Source organism: Schistocerca piceifrons, chromosome 1 (assembly GCF_021461385.2).
Source record: "Schistocerca piceifrons isolate TAMUIC-IGC-003096 chromosome 1, iqSchPice1.1, whole genome shotgun sequence".
Lineage (NCBI taxonomy): Eukaryota > Metazoa > Arthropoda > Insecta > Orthoptera > Acrididae > Schistocerca > Schistocerca piceifrons.
This window is the reverse complement of record NC_060138.1, coordinates 498,850,564-498,869,797: the sequence shown is the minus strand read 5'-3', so window position 1 is coordinate 498,869,797 and position 19,234 is coordinate 498,850,564. Positions and strand designations below refer to the sequence as shown.

The window sequence follows — 19,234 nt, the reverse complement described above, 5'->3', positions numbered from 1 at the left end:
AGATTTTGTCTTTCCCTTGCCCCCCTGCCACAAAATTACGAATGAAAACTGTCGCCCCTGGCTGGACCTTAAATGGACGACATCTGTCATTGTAGTGCTGCGCTAGTTTCCGGTGTGTGAGCTCAATATTTTCCCTGGCACATTTCCAATTCTGCTGAATGAGCTTGCTGGTTACCTCCTCGGGCAGTAAATCATTGATGGGCCACAAATTGGCGATTGGAGAATTCACAGGATAACTGAGCATCATAGAGAGAGGGGTAGCCTTACTCTACTCGTGACAGGCGGAGTTGAAGGCCAAGTTCAACCGAGGGATCATCTCATCCCACCTTCACTGCGACTTCTGGTGGAAGGCTATGAGAGCAGCCCTAAGATTGCGATTCACTCTCTCCGCAAGTGAAGGTTGCAGGTAGTAGGGAATAGCAGTGACATGATGTATAGCACTTCTGAAGCAAAATCTCTTAAACTGCCGCGACACAAAAGCAGAGGCGTTATCACTAACAAGTGACCTTGGGGACCAAAGATCGAAAAAATGTTAGTCATATGGCGAATGGTTACACCCTCTGTTATTCCACTACCAGGGATGAGCCATAAAAAGTGTGTGATCGCATCCACCAGTACCAATATCTATCTATTGGCATTCTGAATTCTGGATAATGGTCCGATATAATCAATGAACACCTTGTCCATTGGTGCATTCTTCCTGGCAGATTGCAGCAACCCTCTCTGCGCATTAGAGTTGGGCTCGGACTCCTTACAAACGTGGCATTGCTCTACTAATCTACGGATGTCCTTATACAATGTTGCCCAGGTTAGATGCTCCTGAAACTTAGCAATAGTCTTGGCTACTCCCAAGTGACCTCCTACCACAGAATTATGGAAATAATGGAAAAAATCGCTGTTTTATGGGACTCAGGGTAGCTGCCAAACAACTCCGCAACTTGTTAGAACACCCATAACCAAACTTACATTCCCTATGCCAGTAGTATCCTGGTCTCCTTCCTCTCTCTCCTCAAACATCCTACTCAGCGGTCTGCTATAGCATTTACCGTTCCCCTTGTATGCTTAATGCTGAATCTGAAGGCTGATATGTGGACTGCCCACCAGGCGATACATCCAGTTCTCCTGGGGCAGGCCAGTACCCAGCTTAATGCCTGGTTGTCAGTCTCTAATTTGAAATGTCTATGTTCTGGGTAGAAACGAAACCTTTCTAAAGTGAAGAATACTGCCAATGCTTCCCATTCGTACACAGAATATTTTAACTCGGCAGGCAAGAGTGTCCTGGATGCGTATGCTATCAGATGACATTCACCTTCATCGTCCTGGAGCAGCACAGCTGCCATCCCAGAATTAGATGCATCCATCTGAACAATAAAACGCTTACCAAAATCTGGTACAGCCAACACAGGTGGATTGGCCAAGGTCTCCTTAATAGCAGATAGCTGGGATCTGCCCCACTGAAAATCCACGTTCTTCTTCCGAAGTTGGTTTAGTGGAGGCGCTACTTGTGCAAAATGGGGCACAAATTTACGGAAGAAATCAGCCATCCCTATAAATTGGGCAACTCTCTTCTTATTGGTAATCTTAGGAGGCGGAAACTTATGTAGATCCCTCATTCTCCCCTGGTCAATCCTCACTCCCCCTGCCGAGACCAAATGACACAAAAACGAAATCTCCTTGCATGCCAAACTTATCTTAGAAGGCTTGACCATGAGCCCAGCTTCCCACAAGCGGAGTAAGACTTGCTGAAGGTGCTCCTCAAACGTAGGACTATATACGACCACATTGTCAAGATAATTATAAACAAACTTGTACTTGAAATCCCCCAAGATGTTATCTAGCAGCCGATACAGGACTGCCATGCCCGTAGACAACCCGAATGGAACACGATTAAACTCATAAAGGTTCCAGTCCGTGCTAAATGCAGTGACTGGTTTAGACTCTTCAGATAACGGAATGTGGTAGTAAGCCTGGTTGAGGTCCAGGGTGGTAAAGACCTTTGCTCCCGCAAACCAGGTAAAACAATGGCGCAAGTCAGGCAACGGCACCAACTCCAAAACAACCTTCTGGTTTAATCGTCTATAGTCCACTACCGGGTGATACCCAGCCTCTGCCTTAGGCACCAAAAACATTGGAGAAGCATACGGATAGGTCGACTTCCTGATCACTCCTTCCTCCAACATCTTATCAATTACTGGCACAATGCCTCCATCTTTGGCGGTGACTATCTGTTCGGTGATTGTCGAACTAGCACATCATCAATCAAGCAGATATGGTAACAAATTTTATCCATCACACCCGAGGTTATTAGCCAGCACATCAGGAAAACGACCCAGAAGCACCAAGAATTCCTCTGCCTGACTACCTGGCAAATGACTGAGCCCAAATTCAGAATCCTGAACAGATATATTGTTTACCTCGGTCTGACCCTGGTATGAACACAAACTAAACTTCTTTGGAGGTGCGATCTGAATATGAAACATCCTACTGGCGTAATCTAACACCAAACCCATCCGTTGTATCGAATCACAGCCCAATAACAAATTAACGGACAGGTTTTCCACCACTAACAAATGAATCGGCCACAAAAACCCCTTTATCGATACCCTTCCCCAGCAACAGCCCATGAGGGGGCAACCTTTGCCCACTAATCGCACGACACCCCTCTGAGGTCGGTTGCTAGGGAGGTAGCTTACATACTGCTTGATACTTCTGATACCGTTGATGGTCTAACAAGGATGCACTACTGCCAGAACCTACTAACACCCAGACTGGTTCATGGTTCAAGGTGCCGCACACGAACGGCAGCAACTGGCTACCAACTGATCTTATGCGATTACATTGCTTCATTGGATGCTTCTGACTAAAGGTGTCCCTGTTCCTTAACCGTCAGCTACTCAGGTGCGGTTTCCGTCTCTCCGGACAAACGCACCAAATGCTCAAAACTCCCACAACGAAAACAGCTCCTATTCCCGACATCATTTATCTTTCCTTCAATACGATCAGGTTGCACCCAGGTAGCTAAAGGATCTGCCTCTCACACACTGGCTCTCTTACTATCAGCAAAACGGAGCCCCTCAATCTGATAAACCAAAGTCTCAAATTCACTGAAGATAGTTGGCTCAGGGGTAAACATAACCCATGACATGCCCTCTGATCTGATGCACTGCAATAAACTCTCTACAGCATCCCTTTCACTTATATTTAACTCCACCACAGTAATGGTGACACGAATTTCATCAATATACTGTTCAAGGGTCTCAGTTTGACACTTGGCAGTCTCAGTTTGACACTTGGCATGATAAAAATATTGGCCTGCCAAATCAAGCTTAATGCGTGGAGTGAATTTACGTTCAGTGATCTTCCACCGCAAATTGGAAAGGCTACCCTTAACTCTCAACAATACTTCACTAATAATAATACTCAATAACCCCTTCACCAAAGGATAAATCAGTTGAAGAATAACTCGGTGGTCAAAACCTAGTGCATCCACATGCATTTCCAAACTTACCCATAAGCAAAGAACCTTGACGGCACACGGCAACTCATCCAACACCTGAACGCTCAATCCCTGAATTAAAAAAAGTATAGGATTGGGTAACTTAACAAATGGCTTGAACAATGGCTGCCCAACGTTCGTTAATTTCCCTGTCAGCACTGATTCATTCACCGGTTCTTGTACCAGTGTACATCCTCTTACACTCTCTTCCCCCTGCAACCCTTACTGCATTAAGATCGAACTGCAATGCCATAGCCCTCTGACGCAACTTGCCAATATTGGCCTTCTGTTTAGGAGTAACCTTCAACTGTTCTAAATCTCCCAATCTATTAACCCAATGAATGAGCTGAGATTGAACCCAGCTAATCTGCATAATGGAAGGGTTACTATCTCTCATAAACTCGAGATTCTCTCGCACACTGGAAAGTGACGCAGCACACATGGGCAACACCGAACCTACCTCACTAATGCCTTCCCCAGGCGAGGCATACCAGACAGTCCAAAACTCCCCACAAACACGCGCTCAAATCTGTCACCGCCCCATAAGTTGGCGCCCCACGTACCTAAAGCTCATAAACTAGCTGCTCTCTCCTCAACTGGCTCAAACTGGCTTAGTCCCAGACACCCCCAGGGCTGCGGGTGACTCACTTCGATGTCCTGTAACATAATACAGCCAACAGAGATTGCTCACACAAAAAATACAAGTTAAGATAAATAACCTAATTTATCACCAGATACAACAATGGATGGTGAAGCCTTACCCAGGGACCCCGAAACACAACCACTCTCTGCTACCAATGATGTGTCAGCACAGCATGAAATTCAACTTTTACACAATGACAAGAACTATGATCAACCTGAAAACAATTTACTAAAATTTAATGAGAAAATGTATTCTTTCCTTACTGCAGTGATTGGTAGTACCAAAGTAATTCAGAGTACAGGCAACAACAAATCACATACCATGGTACACAACCATATTACTTAAATGGCAGGCACCCTACAATGTAGGATATAAAATTTCATGTGACCAAGCAACCTCGTGGGATTCAACAAACTTCGTCCAGAAGTGGACGCCCACCCACTCAGCTGTTTCCAGTACAGGCTCGGCATGGACCCCCAAATGGGAGTAGCTATGGTCACGAATAGGCACGAAAAATCCCAGAACTTGAGGGTATCTACATCAGACTGACACCTACCTTAAGTAAGTAGAAACACAATAATTCATTACAGCACATCATCTGTAGAATTAATCAACCTGTTAATGAACATTAGATAAGCAGTATAAATCTATTATCTTATGTGCATAAGAACAATTATACATTAAGCCGCAAGCTAACTAGATACACGGCCAGCCGGCATGCACAGGCAAAAGGGACGGAAAATACACAACCGCACAAGTAGGACCTAACCCAGGACCCCACGCCTGCTACCAAGACAAACAGAAGAAGTCCCAATAAAACGAAATCAAATGCAAGTAACTAGCATGCAGGCTAACTGTATATCAAGATGCACCCCCCTTATCGAGGGTGCAGAAGTCTGGAAGTTATTGCTCATGGTGGCACCAATGACATCTGTCGCTTGGGTTCTGAGGGCATCATCCTCAGTTCTTATGGTCAGTTGGCAGAAGTGGTTAAGACTGCCAGACTTGCTCATGGGGTGCAAACACAGCTCATAGTTTGCAGAATTGTACCCATGGAAAAGGCCAGGTGATATGGGAAGATTTCGATTAGATTACATAATGGTCAGACAGAGATTCTGAAATCAGATACTGGACTGTAAGGCATACCCAGGAGCAGATATAAACTCAGATCACAATGTCGTAGTGATGAAGAGTAGGCTGAAGTTTAAGAGATTAGTCAGGAAGAATTTAAAGTATGTAAAGGAGTGGGATACAGAAGTACTAAGGAATGATGAGATATGCTTGAAGTTCTCTAAGGCTGTAGATACAGCAATATGGAATAACTCAGTAGACAGTACAGTTGAAGAGGAATGGTCATCTCTAAAAATTGCAATCACAGAAGTTGGAAAGAAAAACGTAGGTACAAAGAAGGTAATTGCAATGAAACCATGGGTAATAGAAGAAATGCTTCAGTTGATTGATGAAAGAAGGAAGTACAAAACTGTTCGGGGAAATTCAGGAATGCATAAATTTAAGTTGTTGAGGAATAAGATAAATAGGAAGTGCAGGGAAGTTAAGACGAAATGGCTGCATGAAAAATGTGAAGAAATCAAAAAAGAAATGATTATCAGGAGGACTGACTCAGCATATAGGAAAGTCAAAATAGCCTTCAGTAAATTTAAAAGCAAGGGTAGTAACATTAAAAGTGCAACAGGAATTCCACTGTTAAAAGCAGGGGAGAAAATGGATAGGTGGAAAGAGTGCATTGAAGGCCTCTGTGAGGGGGAAGATTTGTCTGATGTGAGAGAAGAAGCAACAGGAGTCAATTTAGAAGAGATTGGGGGGGGGGGGGGGGGGCGGGTCTGTTATTAGAATCAGAATTTAAGAGAGCTTTCAAGGATTTAACATCAAATAAAGCAGAAGGGATAGATAATATTCTGTCAGCTTCTCTAAAATCATTGGGGGAATTGGCAACAAAACAACTATCTGTGTTGGTGTCTAGAATGTACGGGTCTGGCGACATACCATCTGACTTTCAGTAAAATATCATCCACACAATTCTGAAGACTGCAAGAACTGACAAGTGCAAGAATTATTGCACAATCAGCATAACAGCTTATTCATTTAAGTTGCTGACAAGGTGAATATACATGTACAGAAGAATGGAAAAGAAAATTGAGAATGTGTTAGATGACAATCAATTTGACTTTAGGAAAGGTAAAGGCACCATAGAGGCAATTCTGACTTTGAGGTTGATAATAGTAACAGGACTGAAGAAAAATCAAGACACGTTCGTAGGATTTGTCGACCTAGAAAATGGTGCAAGATGTTCGAAATTCTGGGAAAAATAGGGCTAAGCTATAGGGAAAGACGGCTAATATACAACATGTACAAGACTTAAGAAGGAATAATAAGAGTGGATGGTGAAGAATGGAAGTTCTCAGATTAAAAATGGTGTAAGACAAGGATGTAGTCTTTCACCCCTACTGTTCATTCTGTACATCTAAGAACCAATGTGATGGAAATAAAAGAAAGGTTCAATAGTGGAATTAAAATTCGAGGTGAAAGGATGTTATTGTATGATTCACTGGTGACATTCCTATCCTAAGTGAAAGTGAAGAAGAATTATACTGAATGTGCTGAATGGAGTGTACTGTCTAATGAGTACAGAATATGGATTTAGAGTAGTTCAAAGAAAGGCGAAATTAACAAGAAGTAACAGAAATGAGAACATTGAGTAACTTTACATTAGGATTGATGGTAATGAAGCAGATGAAGTTAGGGTATTCTTCTACCTAACCCAGGCAGCAAAATAATCAATGGCAGATGGAGCAAGGAGGACATCAAAACCAGACTAGCACTGGAGAAAAGGGCATTCTTGACCAAGAGAAGTCTACTAGTAACATTGACCTTACTTTGAGGAAGAAATTTCTGAGAATGTACGTTTGGTGCCCGGCATTGTATGGTAATGAAACATGGACTATGGGAAAACCAGGACAGAAGAGAACCAATGCTTTTGAGATGTCCTACAGATAAATGTTAAAAATTAGGTGGACTGGTAAGGTGAGAAATGTGGAGGTTCCCCACAGAATCAGAGAGGAAAGAAATGTGCGGAAAACACTGACAAGGAGAAGGGACAGGATGATAGGACATCTGCTAAGACATAATGGTATGACTTCCATGGTACTAGAGGGAGCTGTAGAGGGTAAAAACTGTAGAGGAAGACACAGATTGGAATACATCCAGCAAATAATTGAGGACATAGGTTGCAAGTGCTACTCTGAGATGAAGAGGTTGGCACAGGAGAGGAATTTGTGGCGGGCCACATTAAACCAATCAGAAGACTGATGACTCAAAAAAAGAAAGAGAGGGGGGCGGGGGTAACAGGCTCGATCGGATCATTTGGTTTGGAACTGGGTGCAGGCTCCATTGATTCTGTGTTGGTCATATCTGCTGATTTCTGGGCCTGTGTTATATGGTGCAGAGTTGTAGGACTCTGCTTGATAGGTCAGGGGTGCACTACACAAAAGAAGCAGCTGCACGGATAGCAAGTACTGGAGGAGAGCACATGAGGGTTTCTAGGCTAGGTCTTCTAATGAATGCTCACCACTCGATACAGAGAGTAAAATCTGATCGCCTACAAAGTAGACACATTTAGACTGTCAAAATTTTAACAGTGAAGTATAAGTATTTAACAGTAAATTATGTGTAACAAAGTTCCCAAATTGTTGCCCTCCAGGAAATTTCTTGTGCTTTAATTATTCTCAGGATCGACAGTTGGCTGACGCCCGATGTAGGAAGCTTCGAAATACTTATCAAGTCTAGGAACTTTCACTGAAAAGACAGATTAGTGCCATAGGAGTGGGAGAGATCATTGCAGTTGATAAACTTATTGTGTCTGTTGAGGTCAAATTTGAGTGTGACAGTGAAGTTATAGCGACACTTGTAACAGGTCTAGATGAAATCAAGCTAATTGTTGGATGTGTTTCCGGCCATTCAATTCTGCTGCGGCAGTTTTAGAGTCATCCAAGAAAAGTCTGTGGGAGTTGAGAAGAAATACCCAGATAATACAATATTAGTGGGGTGTGACTTTAACCTACTGAGTATAGAATGGTACATCTATGTATTCAGTGAGTGTGGTACAGTCAGTTTTATGAAGTACTTCTGAACACATTTTCCAAAAACAGCCTTGAACAACTAGCTAGAGAACCACAAGCAATGCGTATATTTTAGACCCTGTAGCCGACCTTTCATCAGTGTCAGTAAAGATATGGGGATTTTGGTGATCATGATGTCATTATAGTGATGACGGTTACTAAAGTTAATAAATCCCTCAAGAAGGCCAGGAGAGTGTTTATGCTAGAAAGAGCAGATAAGCAGTTGTTAGCATGTAACTTAGACAACGAATGGCCATCATTTAGCTTCATTATGGGCGATATAGAGGAATTATGGCCAATGTTTAAACTGTCCATTATGTATGGTGTATTTACCATTGAGTCGGCCATAGTGTCGCTTCAATATTACAGCAGAGGGCAATTTTTGTACTTAGGCTTATCGCCTGTGTCTGCCACACTTACGGTAAGGATGGTTTGGAAATGGACACACGTGTCCAAAACTAATCTCCATCAAGAAATAAAAAAAGATACTTCTCAATGCAACTTATGACGGAACTCCAACCACTTATTTCAGAGTTTAAATTGATTGCAAGTTTCGCTCTGGAGGTGTATGTCGGAAGTAAGTGGATAAAGGGTGAAAAAGACACTCTATGGTTTAGTAATCAAATTTGGAAAATGCTGAAGAAACAGAAATTTTTGTATTCTCAATTCAAAAAAAGAGCACAAAAAAGCTGACAGAAAAAAGTTAGTAAGAAATCCGTGCTCCGTCTGTAAGACGGAACTTAAGAACTTAAGAAAATTGTGGTTGTACATGAAATCACTAAGCGAGGTGTAGGCTTCTGTCCAGTCACTCACCAACCAGTCTGGGGCAGGAGAAGATATCTAAAGGAAAACTGAATTTCTAAATTTCATATCAAAGAAGTTATTCACGCGCGAGGATTCTACAAACATAACTTTGTTTGGCTTTTGTATAGACTCACGCATGGAGGACATAGACACTGGCATCTTTGGCACAGAGAAGCAATTGAAAGAATTGAAAACAAGTAAGTTGCCAGTCCAGATGGAATCCCAATTAGGTTGTGTAGAGAGTACTCTGTGGCATCTTCATTGCCCTGCATTTATTGCGAGTGTCTCTCCCAGTGAAAAGTCCCAGGCAGGTGGAAAAAAGTGCAGGTGACTACTGTATATAAGAAAGGCAAAACAAGTGACTCGCATAGTTACAGACGGATATCCAGTTTGCTGCAGAATTCTGGAACACATTCTGTGTTCGATGTGGCACAGACAAATAGCAAAATTCTGCATGACCTGCTGAAGTGTCGGAGCATTGACGCTGTCGATGACCTCGTGAATGGCTGTTTTCAGCTCAGCAATGGTTTTGGGGTTTTTCTGTACACCTTGTCTTTAATATGACCCCACAAAAAGGAGTTGCGTATGTTCAGATCTGGAGAATATGGCAGCCAAACGAGGCCCATGTCAGTGGCCTCTGGGTACCCCAGAGCCAGAATGCGGACCGCAAAGTGCTCCTCCAGGACATCAAAAACTCTATTGCTTCAATGGGGTCGAGCTCTGTCATGCATGAAGCACATATTGTTGAAATCAGGGTCACTTTGGATAATGGGGATGAAATCATCTTACAAAACCTTCACATACTGCTCGGTAGTCACCGTGCCATCAAGGAATATTGCACCGATTATTCCATTACTGGACATTTGCACACCACATGGTCATCCATTTTGACGGTAAAAAGACTTCTCAATTGCAAAATGGAATTCTCAGGCCCCCAAATACACCAATTTTGCTTACTGACAACACACCCAAATGAAAATGGGCTTCATTTGTAAACCAAACCAAACAGCGCACACTAATTCCCACAATACCCCGCAGCCAACTGTGCAGTTTGAATGTCCTAAAGCAAACCATTCAGAAGTTGTGACAATTTTATTTTATTTAGTTCCGATAATTGTCACCCTTTAAATTTCCTTGAGACAGAAAAGCTTCTGTCCACAAATCAGCACAATGTAGAAAACATCACTCGTACAAAACTCAGCTTGCCCTTTTCTCGCACGATATCTTACAAATCATGGAACCATTTTACGTAGAGTACGTGAAGGAACTTGCCCCCCCTTCTTGCAGCGGTGTACCGTAGGTATCTAGAAGAGTGTAGCGTTCCAAAAGATTGATAAAGGGCACAGGTCATCCCCATTTTCAAGAAGGGACGTCGAACAGATGTGCATAACTATAGACCTATATCTCTAACATTGATCAGTTGTAGAATTTTGGAACACGTATTATGTTCGAGATAATGACTTTTCTGGAGTCTAGAAATCTACTCTGTAGTAATCAGCATGGGTTTCGAAAAAGACGATCATGTGAAACCCAGCTCGCGCTATTCGTCCACGAGACTCGGAGGGCCATAGACATGGATTCCCAGGTAGATGCTGTGTTTCTTGACTTCTGCAAGGCATTTGATACAGTTCCCTACAGCACAGTTGTTTAATGAACAAAGTAAGAGCACATGGACTATTAACCAATTGTGTGATTGTATTGAAGAGTTCCTAGATAACAGACTGCAGCATGTCATTCTCAACGGAGAGAGGTCTTCCTAAGTAAGAGTGAGTTCAGGTGTGCCGCAGGGGAGTGTCGTAGGACCATTGCTATTCACAATATATATAAATGACCTTGTGGATAACATCGGAAGCTCACTGAGGCTTTTTTGCGGATGATGCTGTAGTATATCAAGAGGTTGTAACAATGGAAAATTGTACTGAAATGCAGGAGGATCTGCAACGAATTGATGCATGGTGCAGGGAATGGCAATTGAATCTCAATGTAGACAAGTTTAATGTGCTGCGAATACATAGAAAGAAAGATCCTTTATCATTTAGCTACAATACAGCAGATCAGCAACTGGAAGCAGTTAATTCCATAAATTATCTGGGAGTAGGCATTAGGCGTGATTTAAAATGGTATGACCATATAAAATTAATCGTCGGTAAAGTAGATGCCAGACTGAGATTCATTGGAAGAATCCTAAGGAAATGCAGTCCGAAAACAAAGGAAGTAGGCTACAGTACACTTGTTCGCCCACTGCTTGAATACTGCACACCGGTGTGGGATCCGTATCAGATAGGGTTGATAGAAGAGATAGAGAAGATCCAATGGAGAGCAGCGCGCTTTGTTACTGGATCATTTAGTAATCGCAAAAGCGTTAGATAAACTCCAGTGGAAAACTCTGCAAGAGAGACGCTCAGTGGCTTTGTACAGGCTTTTGTTGAAGTTTCGAGAACATACCTTCACCGAGGAGTCAAGCAGTGTATTGCTCCCTCCTACGTATATCTCGCGAAGACACCATGAGGATAAAATCAGAGAGATTAGAGCACACTCAGAGGCATACCGAGAATCTTTCTTTCCATGAACAATACGAGACTGGAATAGAAGGGAGAACCGATAGAGGTACTCAAGGTACGCTCCGCCACACACCGTCAGGTGGCTTGTGGAATATGGATGTAGATGTAGATGTAGGGAAACAAACGTATTCCATATTCCTATATTTCCAGAATTCATTTGACACAGTGCCCCATCGGAGACTACTGACGAAGGCCCGAACATGCAGTTTACGTTCCCAGATATGTGAGTTGCTTGAAGGCTTTTTAAGTAATAGAATCCAGTGCATTGTCCTCAATGGTGAGTGCTCATCAGAGGCAGGGGTTTTGTCAGGAGTGCCCTAGGGAAGTGTGAGAGGACTATTTTTATTCTCTATGTACGTAGATGACCTGACAGACAGGGTGAGCAGCAGTTTACAACTGAGAAGAGGGCTGTCTGGTGGACCACAGAGGGACTAGTTGGTGGCATGACAAGACTACCTCCAGGCGTGGACTCGGGAAGCTGTGGGGCAGGGAGAGTGGAGGGAACAGTGAGCGGGAAAGGAGAGGAGCAGGGAAGGGGAAAAACAGTTGTGTGCATTGGCAGAGGATGGCACAGAAAGAGGGTGAGGGGATGTGAACAGGGAGGATGTCATAGAACGGAGGGACCGGAAACTGTTGGGTGGGGGGGGTGTGCAGGTTACCTGAGGTTGAGGCCGGGATAATTTTGGGAGCAGAGAATGTGTTGTAAGGATAACTCCCATCTGCACAGTTCAGAAAAACTGGCAATGGATGCGAGGATCCAGATTGTGGCTCAAGTTGTGAAGGAGCCATTGAAATCAAGCATGTCATGTTCAGCTGCATGTTGTGCCACAGCATGGCCTACTTTGCTCTTGGTCAAAGTTTGGCGGTTACCATTCATCATGGTGGACAGCTGGTTGGTAGTCATACCAATATAAGAAGCTGTGCATTGATTGCAGCAGAGCAGGTATATGATATGGGTGCTTTCACACCTGGCCTGGCCTCTGATGGGGTAGGATAAGCCTGTGACAGGCCTGGAATAGAAAATGCTGGGTGAATGGACTGGGCATGGATATCTTTCCTGTGGCAAGGGGTTGGAATTGGGAGTGGATTAGAGATGGACTAGGATGTTGTGGAGGTTGGGTGGGCGACGGAACACCACTTTAGCAGGAATGGGAAGGATCTTGGTTAAAATGTCCCTCATTTTGAGGCATGCTGATAGGTAATCAAAGCCACAATAAAGTATTTGGTTCAGTGTTCCAGTCTGGGGTGGTATTGGGTGATGAAGGGATTACTCCTTTGTAATTTGTTCTTGGTGGTGGTGGTGGTGGGAGGATTCCGGGTGTGTGTCGAAAATGGCATGGGAGATCTGTTTGCATGCTAGGTCTGTGGGATAGCGCCTTTCTCTGAAGGTGCAGGTGAGACCCTCAGCATTCTGGGCAAAGGAGTTCTTGTCACTGCAGATACACCTTCCCTTGGTGAACAGTCTGTATGGGAGGGATTTTTTTTGGTTTGGAAGGGATGACAGCTGTTGAAATGAAGGCACTGTTGGTGGTTGGTGGGTTTAATGTGGACAGAAATGTGGATGGGGTCATAAGACAAGAGGTTTGACTTTTGAGAGGCTAGGAAGATCTCCTCTAGGTGCCATTGGCTGTACCACCGAATTGTTTGTATACTTCCCCTTCAGAGGAGAAGTAGTTGTGAGTTAGGATAAAGTTAGTAGAGTGTATGAGGAATGAGGTAGTGGATTTTGAGTATGAAGGACATTGGGAAAGGTAGTGTTCAATGGTGGCAAGATCATGGGCATGAGGGATGTTGGTGTATTGGGAATTGGTGTCAGCAGTGAGAAATAGGGGTCCAGGTGGTGAAGGAGTATGGATGGTGGAGAGTCTGTGAAGGAATGGTTGGTATCTTTGACGTGGGAGTCAAGATTACGGTTGGTTGGTTGGAGATGTCAGTCAATGACAGCGAAAATTCTTTCAGTGGAGGCACAATAACCAGCTACGATAGGGAATCCAGGATTTGTGTGATTTGGGGTAGCATTTGAAAGGTGCGTATGGAGGGCTGTTTTGCTCCTCATCCCCCCCACCCCACCCCTGCCTTGTGATACTGCACCTGGTGGCTGTCTTGCCATGCCTTCTTCTAGTCTATAGCTCTGCCAGCGAACACTCCTTTCTCCTGCCATCCATATCCTGCTATCCTTTCCTCTTCCCAGACCCCTCCACATAGTTGCTTCTGTTCAACGTGACAGTTGCATTCTGGTCGAAGCTGCCGGAAATGGCAGTCGTGTGTGAGGTGTGCTTGGCATGAGTGAATGAATGTGTGTATGTGCTCTTCCTTTTCTTAAGAAAGATAACTGTGTGACAGTCTTTTCATTGTGCTTGTCTGCATCTCAGCATGTCATCTCTTCGGCGAATAGCAATCCATCTTCTTGCTTACATTGTTGATTTTCCGACTTGGGGTTTCCATTGTTTAATTATCATTTGTCATTTAGAAATAGGGTGGATGAAGAGTTAAGGCAAATGCCACAGTGGTGTCTTTCAAAAGAGCTATAATTGATTTCTTTCCATATCCCTCCCTAATCTGAGCTTGTGATCCATCTCTAATGGCCTTGTTGTCAACAGGAAGTTAAAAATTAATCTTCCTTCCTTTATTTATCTCAATACTACACGAAGCTTCACCAAAAAGATAAAAATCTGAAGGGGGCAAGGTCAGGGCCATGAGGAGGATGAGATAAGAACTCTCAACCCACTTTACCAATAGTTTCCAGCGACAGTCGGGATGCATGAGATCGAGCATTGTCTTCCAAAACTAATGCACCATTCCTCTGTCATCCCAGACATTTCCATTTCAGTGCAAACTTGACTTTGTTCTCAGTCGTGCCTGATACTGCAATTGCTTCTCCGAAAAATTACAGGAAGTTGGACCATGGGTAGTCCAGAAAGACGATTACATAATCTTAACAGCCAACAGTTGCATTTTAAATTTGTTACAGATAGGCAGTTCAGGGTGCGTCTGCTACAAGCTTTGACTCTTGTACCATGGTTCAAAATTACATATTTGTGTTTCATCACAGGCAGAAATCTTGTCCAAAATGCATCTCTTTTGCTATTGAAAGAATTTTTGAGAATGGTGCAGATGTGAAATATATGTTCCTTGTGATCAACAGTAAAACATCTGGCAGCTCAACTTGCACAAGTCTTACAGTAAGCAGTTCAGTTCAGAGAGCTGTACCAAAAGTAAGGTTATCGTATTTTTTACAAACAGAAGACATTGTTTATTGTTATTAATTTATACGTCATTGAAAAGCTTACATCTTTGTCTTTTTTCAATGTATTTTCCATTTTTTCGACAAACTTTTGAAGACGGTGCTCCAGCTTTTGTATTCCTAAGCCAAAGAAGTCTCCTGCAAACCTGTTGAGGAAGTGTATGACGTCGGCTCAGACTTAATCATCGCTCTTGAAGCGTTTGCCACCTAAGTGTTCCTTTAGGTTGGGGAAGAGGTGATAATCGCTGGGGGCTAAGTACGGGCTATACGGAGGATGGGGCATAACAGTCCACCCAAATTTCTTCAAAAGCTCCTGTGTTTGACGAGTGACGTGGGGTCGAGCATTGTCATGAAGAAGCAATAGTCCTTCCTTCAGCTGTCGTCTCTGGCGATTCTGGATTGCTCGTCAGAGTTTGGTCAATGTTTCACAATATCTGTCTGAGTTTATTGTCATTCCAGGTTCCATGAAACTGATGAGGAGTGCCCCCTTCTGATCCCAAAACACAGAGGCCACAACCTTTTCTGCCGACTGCATTTGTTTGAATTTCTTTGGTGGCGGAGCCGGTGTGATGCCACTGACAAGATTGTCGTTTTGTTTTGGGGGTGTAATGAAACACCCACGTTTCATCTCCCATGATGATAGAAGTCCAGCAACTTCTCCTTCTTGCCTCCCCTCTCACATTGTTGAAGAAACTTGCGAGCACAGTCAAGGCGATGCTCCATGTGTCCATCAATCAGCATCCAGGGAACCCAGCGAGCACACACCTCGTGATAACCCAATGTTTCTGTTAAAATTCTTCAGTTGTGCTGTGAGAAGCTTCAGAAATGCATTCAACAAGTTCATGGACAGTGACCCTCCGATCTTTGAGCAGCTCGCTGTTGATCTTCTGGACAATCGCGTCCGAAACTGGCAGTCTTCCACTCCATTGTTCATCATGAACTTCCGTGTGACCCTCGGCAAAAGCCCTGCACCATTTGCGGACATGCTGAATGGACATGCACTCCTGAACATAAAACTCAGTTGCAGATGAGTCTCCACGGGTGGTAACTTCCTTCCGTGGAGAAACCGGATTACTGCTCGAACCTCGCACTTGGCGGGAGCGGCGATCAACACTTCCATCTGTGACAGCTGCCAAGCCAACACTGAGCAACGTAGTGAATCGTGGACAGGCGGGCTCGAGAGTGGGGGAACCACTGCGCACAGCACTGTTGTTATTTAGCCTAGCACCTTCCCTCGAGGCTGTAGCTCATTGGGAATTTTACTTTTGGTACAGTTCTCGTAGTTTTGAACGATGGAATGGATTTGCCCATTTACTTGATAAGTTTCAGCATTTGTTGAGCTGTAAGTCATCAATCCTCTTGGATAAGTAAATCTCTACAAGCTTGCAATGTTGAGGTCGATACTGCTACTGGACACCTGGAGCAGTGCTCCTCTGTTACACTTTTGCAGCCACATTTAAACTTTTCCAAACGCACATTAAAACTTGTACAGTTCTTGCAACTACCAACATATTGTTTGTTCATCCAAAAGAATATTTCTGATAGTTGTACACTTTCTGAAAGTAAAAATCGTATCACAGAACTGTTTTTCAAAAGTTTTTCTTCGAGTGGACACACCATCCTAATGAAGACCTTAGTTGTTATGTTTACGTAAATATTAATGAAACAAATTACTCACTCTTCACAAGGTTACCAGCCGTACTTACTAAAGTTTCAGTTCCCTGCATAAGAATTTGCCTTCACTGAATATATGTGTGTGTGTTTAATTACTGAATTACCTTTGTTTCAGCTTAGATGTTAAGCATAATTCTTTGTAGGTGTCCAGGATAACTTAAGACTAGATGCCTCATGATAAAATACAACTATATGTGTATGCCTAAATGAGAGGCATGATTCTGTCAGCGACTAGCAGTGTACCTTTGCTGCCATCCATTGATTTTTTTCTGATTTTCTAATACAGTATAAATTCACATGTGTTTTTAACACATTCATTGCCATTACTTCTCATTGATGCTTGTGTCTTTCTCAGTGGTTGTATATTACAGTAAAGTACTGTAAAATGAAATGCCATCACAGATGTATGTATTTATTTTGCACAGATCATCCCAGCGGAGTGTTAAAGGTTACGTGTACAGCAGCAGTGACTCCCGCAGTAGCATCTCACGCAGTGCCTCTCGCAGCAGGTCACGATCTAGCCACTCGGATTCAAGTCGTTCGGGGTCTAGATCTCGGAGTTGCTCCAGCAGCTCCTCATTCACTAGCAGTTCTACTACCCGCTCTCGATCACCTTCTATTCCACGCCGCCGTGGCTCGCCAAGTTTCCTTGATCGTCGTCGTATCACCAGGTTAGTAAATTAAATATGGGATTTTTAGTTACATTAGTGGCCATCTTGAATGATGGTTTCATGTTTATTTATCTAGTGAGAATTCAGTTGTCCAGGTATGTGGAAGTAGTTCTTTGTCTGAATGTAAATATGTTTTAAGAAGTATGACACTATTTATCAGTAGATACCCTTCACATTACAACTTAACACGAAATGTTGTACTACAGTAAAATTAAAGGAATCCGTAAATTATGCGAGTAAAAACAGAAGAAAAATGTTTTGGGGTTTTAAAAGTTCATTTTGAGCATTTCTTTTTATTCTTTTATCATCTGCACTATAAATATGAAACTGTTTGATACTTCACATAGGTTCACTGCTGCCTCCTAAGTAATTAAAGTATGACATAGTAATCTTACCTTCATCAACCATTGTAGCCAAACAATATAGTTAGTTTCTTCAGAAGCATCTCCAGAGAGCCCCCATTTGAAATATAGTATCCATGCAAATACATTTTGTACTTAATAACACATTTCTTGCAGAGCAGAGTGAAGACATCATGTCTTCAAAAGAACTAAGTGTGTTAATAAGACTTATTGGGGGCTCTGTTGCACTTTTGGCAGAGTTCCTGTTATTCATAATTAGTGATGAGCAGTGGGAGATTAGGTTTCATTATGCTGTATGTGTGTATTGCACTTAAAAGCTTCTTGCACTGCATATATTTCTGATTGTAGCTACAATCTATTTTGTGAAAAAAGAAAGAAGAAAAATAGTTATATAGTGCATGCTTGTAGCTACAATCCATTTTGTGAAAAAAGAAAGAAGAAAAATAGTTATATAGTGCATGCTAGGCTTTTAAAAATATAATTCCTTCATTTGAAACTTGAGATTTTTCTTCAGTTGTCTTTTATGAATCCAGCTGTGCAACCTATTCAACATTTTGAGCTGTTATTTATTAAACAAAGAGTCATCAGCATTATTTTAATGTTAAGCATTATCCCTTCTGTTGATGTAGTGTTTTCTTAAAGGGGATTTTTGACTGAGAGAGTGCATTATCTTAGAATCATTTGATGTACCTCTTTGAAATCTTATTTTATGTGGCTCCACCCACTAGTTACTTCCTCATCATTTTCTTTAAATAAAAATAATAATAATAATTATAATAAAAGACAGCATTTACCGTGGTTCTGCACCATCCCCAGTTGAATCTTGACCTCAATCCTGTCACTGCACATAGTCTTTTATTTTAACAACTGAAGTAATAACGTGATACAATCTGACAACATTTGATCTATAAAGTTCATTTATGCTGTTTGGGAATACATTGCTATGCATGGACACATCCGTTTTTCAGTAGGCATTGTTTGTCAGTAGATTCTGTCTAAAATGTTTTAAGTTATTTAAGGCACCAATGACTTTAGCTATACAGTAGTTGTTGAAACCTTCTGCAGCATAATATTTACACATGTTTCTGACTTATTACATTTGTAATGTGTAGTTTGCATTTTGTGACAGGGATGCTGGAAAATCCAAATCAAGGTCGAGTTCCAGATCATCTCTAAGCCTTGATTAGCCTGCATCATGGCAGTATAGGATGCTTGTGACATGAACACATAGTGACATGATCTATTGCTGCTAGTGTAAATTACTTTTCATTCACAGCTTGTAAAAACAAGGACTACAATCTCATTGTCAAATAGAGACCGCGAGTGTGTTACTAATTTGTCAGCACAGTCATTCAGAGTGTATATGTACATATGTACCCATGTACACAATTTATGTGTAAATTATTAAAATTTCTTTTATTTTTGTGTTGTTTTATTTTATTTTATCCCTTTTTCTTTTATTTTCGTAGTGAAGATCACATTAACTTTATTTTCTATCCTTTTCATGTATCTGTCCACCAAGAAGATACTAGGTACATGACACACACACACACACACACACACACACACACACACAAAACCTGAATGGGATGGTATGATATTCGTGTTATGGAATAGAATTTACATTACACCTAGTAGCTGCA

General features: G+C 42.3%; 1 protein-coding gene across 1 annotated transcript in view; it reads left to right on the top strand.

Annotated features, from left to right (window-relative positions):
- Positions 1-19,014, top strand: part of LOC124796279 (serine/arginine repetitive matrix protein 2) — a 287,456-nt gene extending 268,442 nt beyond the window's left edge. Inside the window, exons 10-11 of the mRNA XM_047260400.1 lie at positions 16,984-17,229; positions 18,721-19,014. Of these exons, the coding sequence (XP_047116356.1) occupies positions 16,984-17,229; positions 18,721-18,778 (304 nt within the window). The 3' untranslated portion in view covers positions 18,779-19,014. The remainder of the gene's footprint in view (positions 1-16,983; positions 17,230-18,720) is intronic.
- Positions 19,015-19,234: the final 220 nt, after the last annotated feature.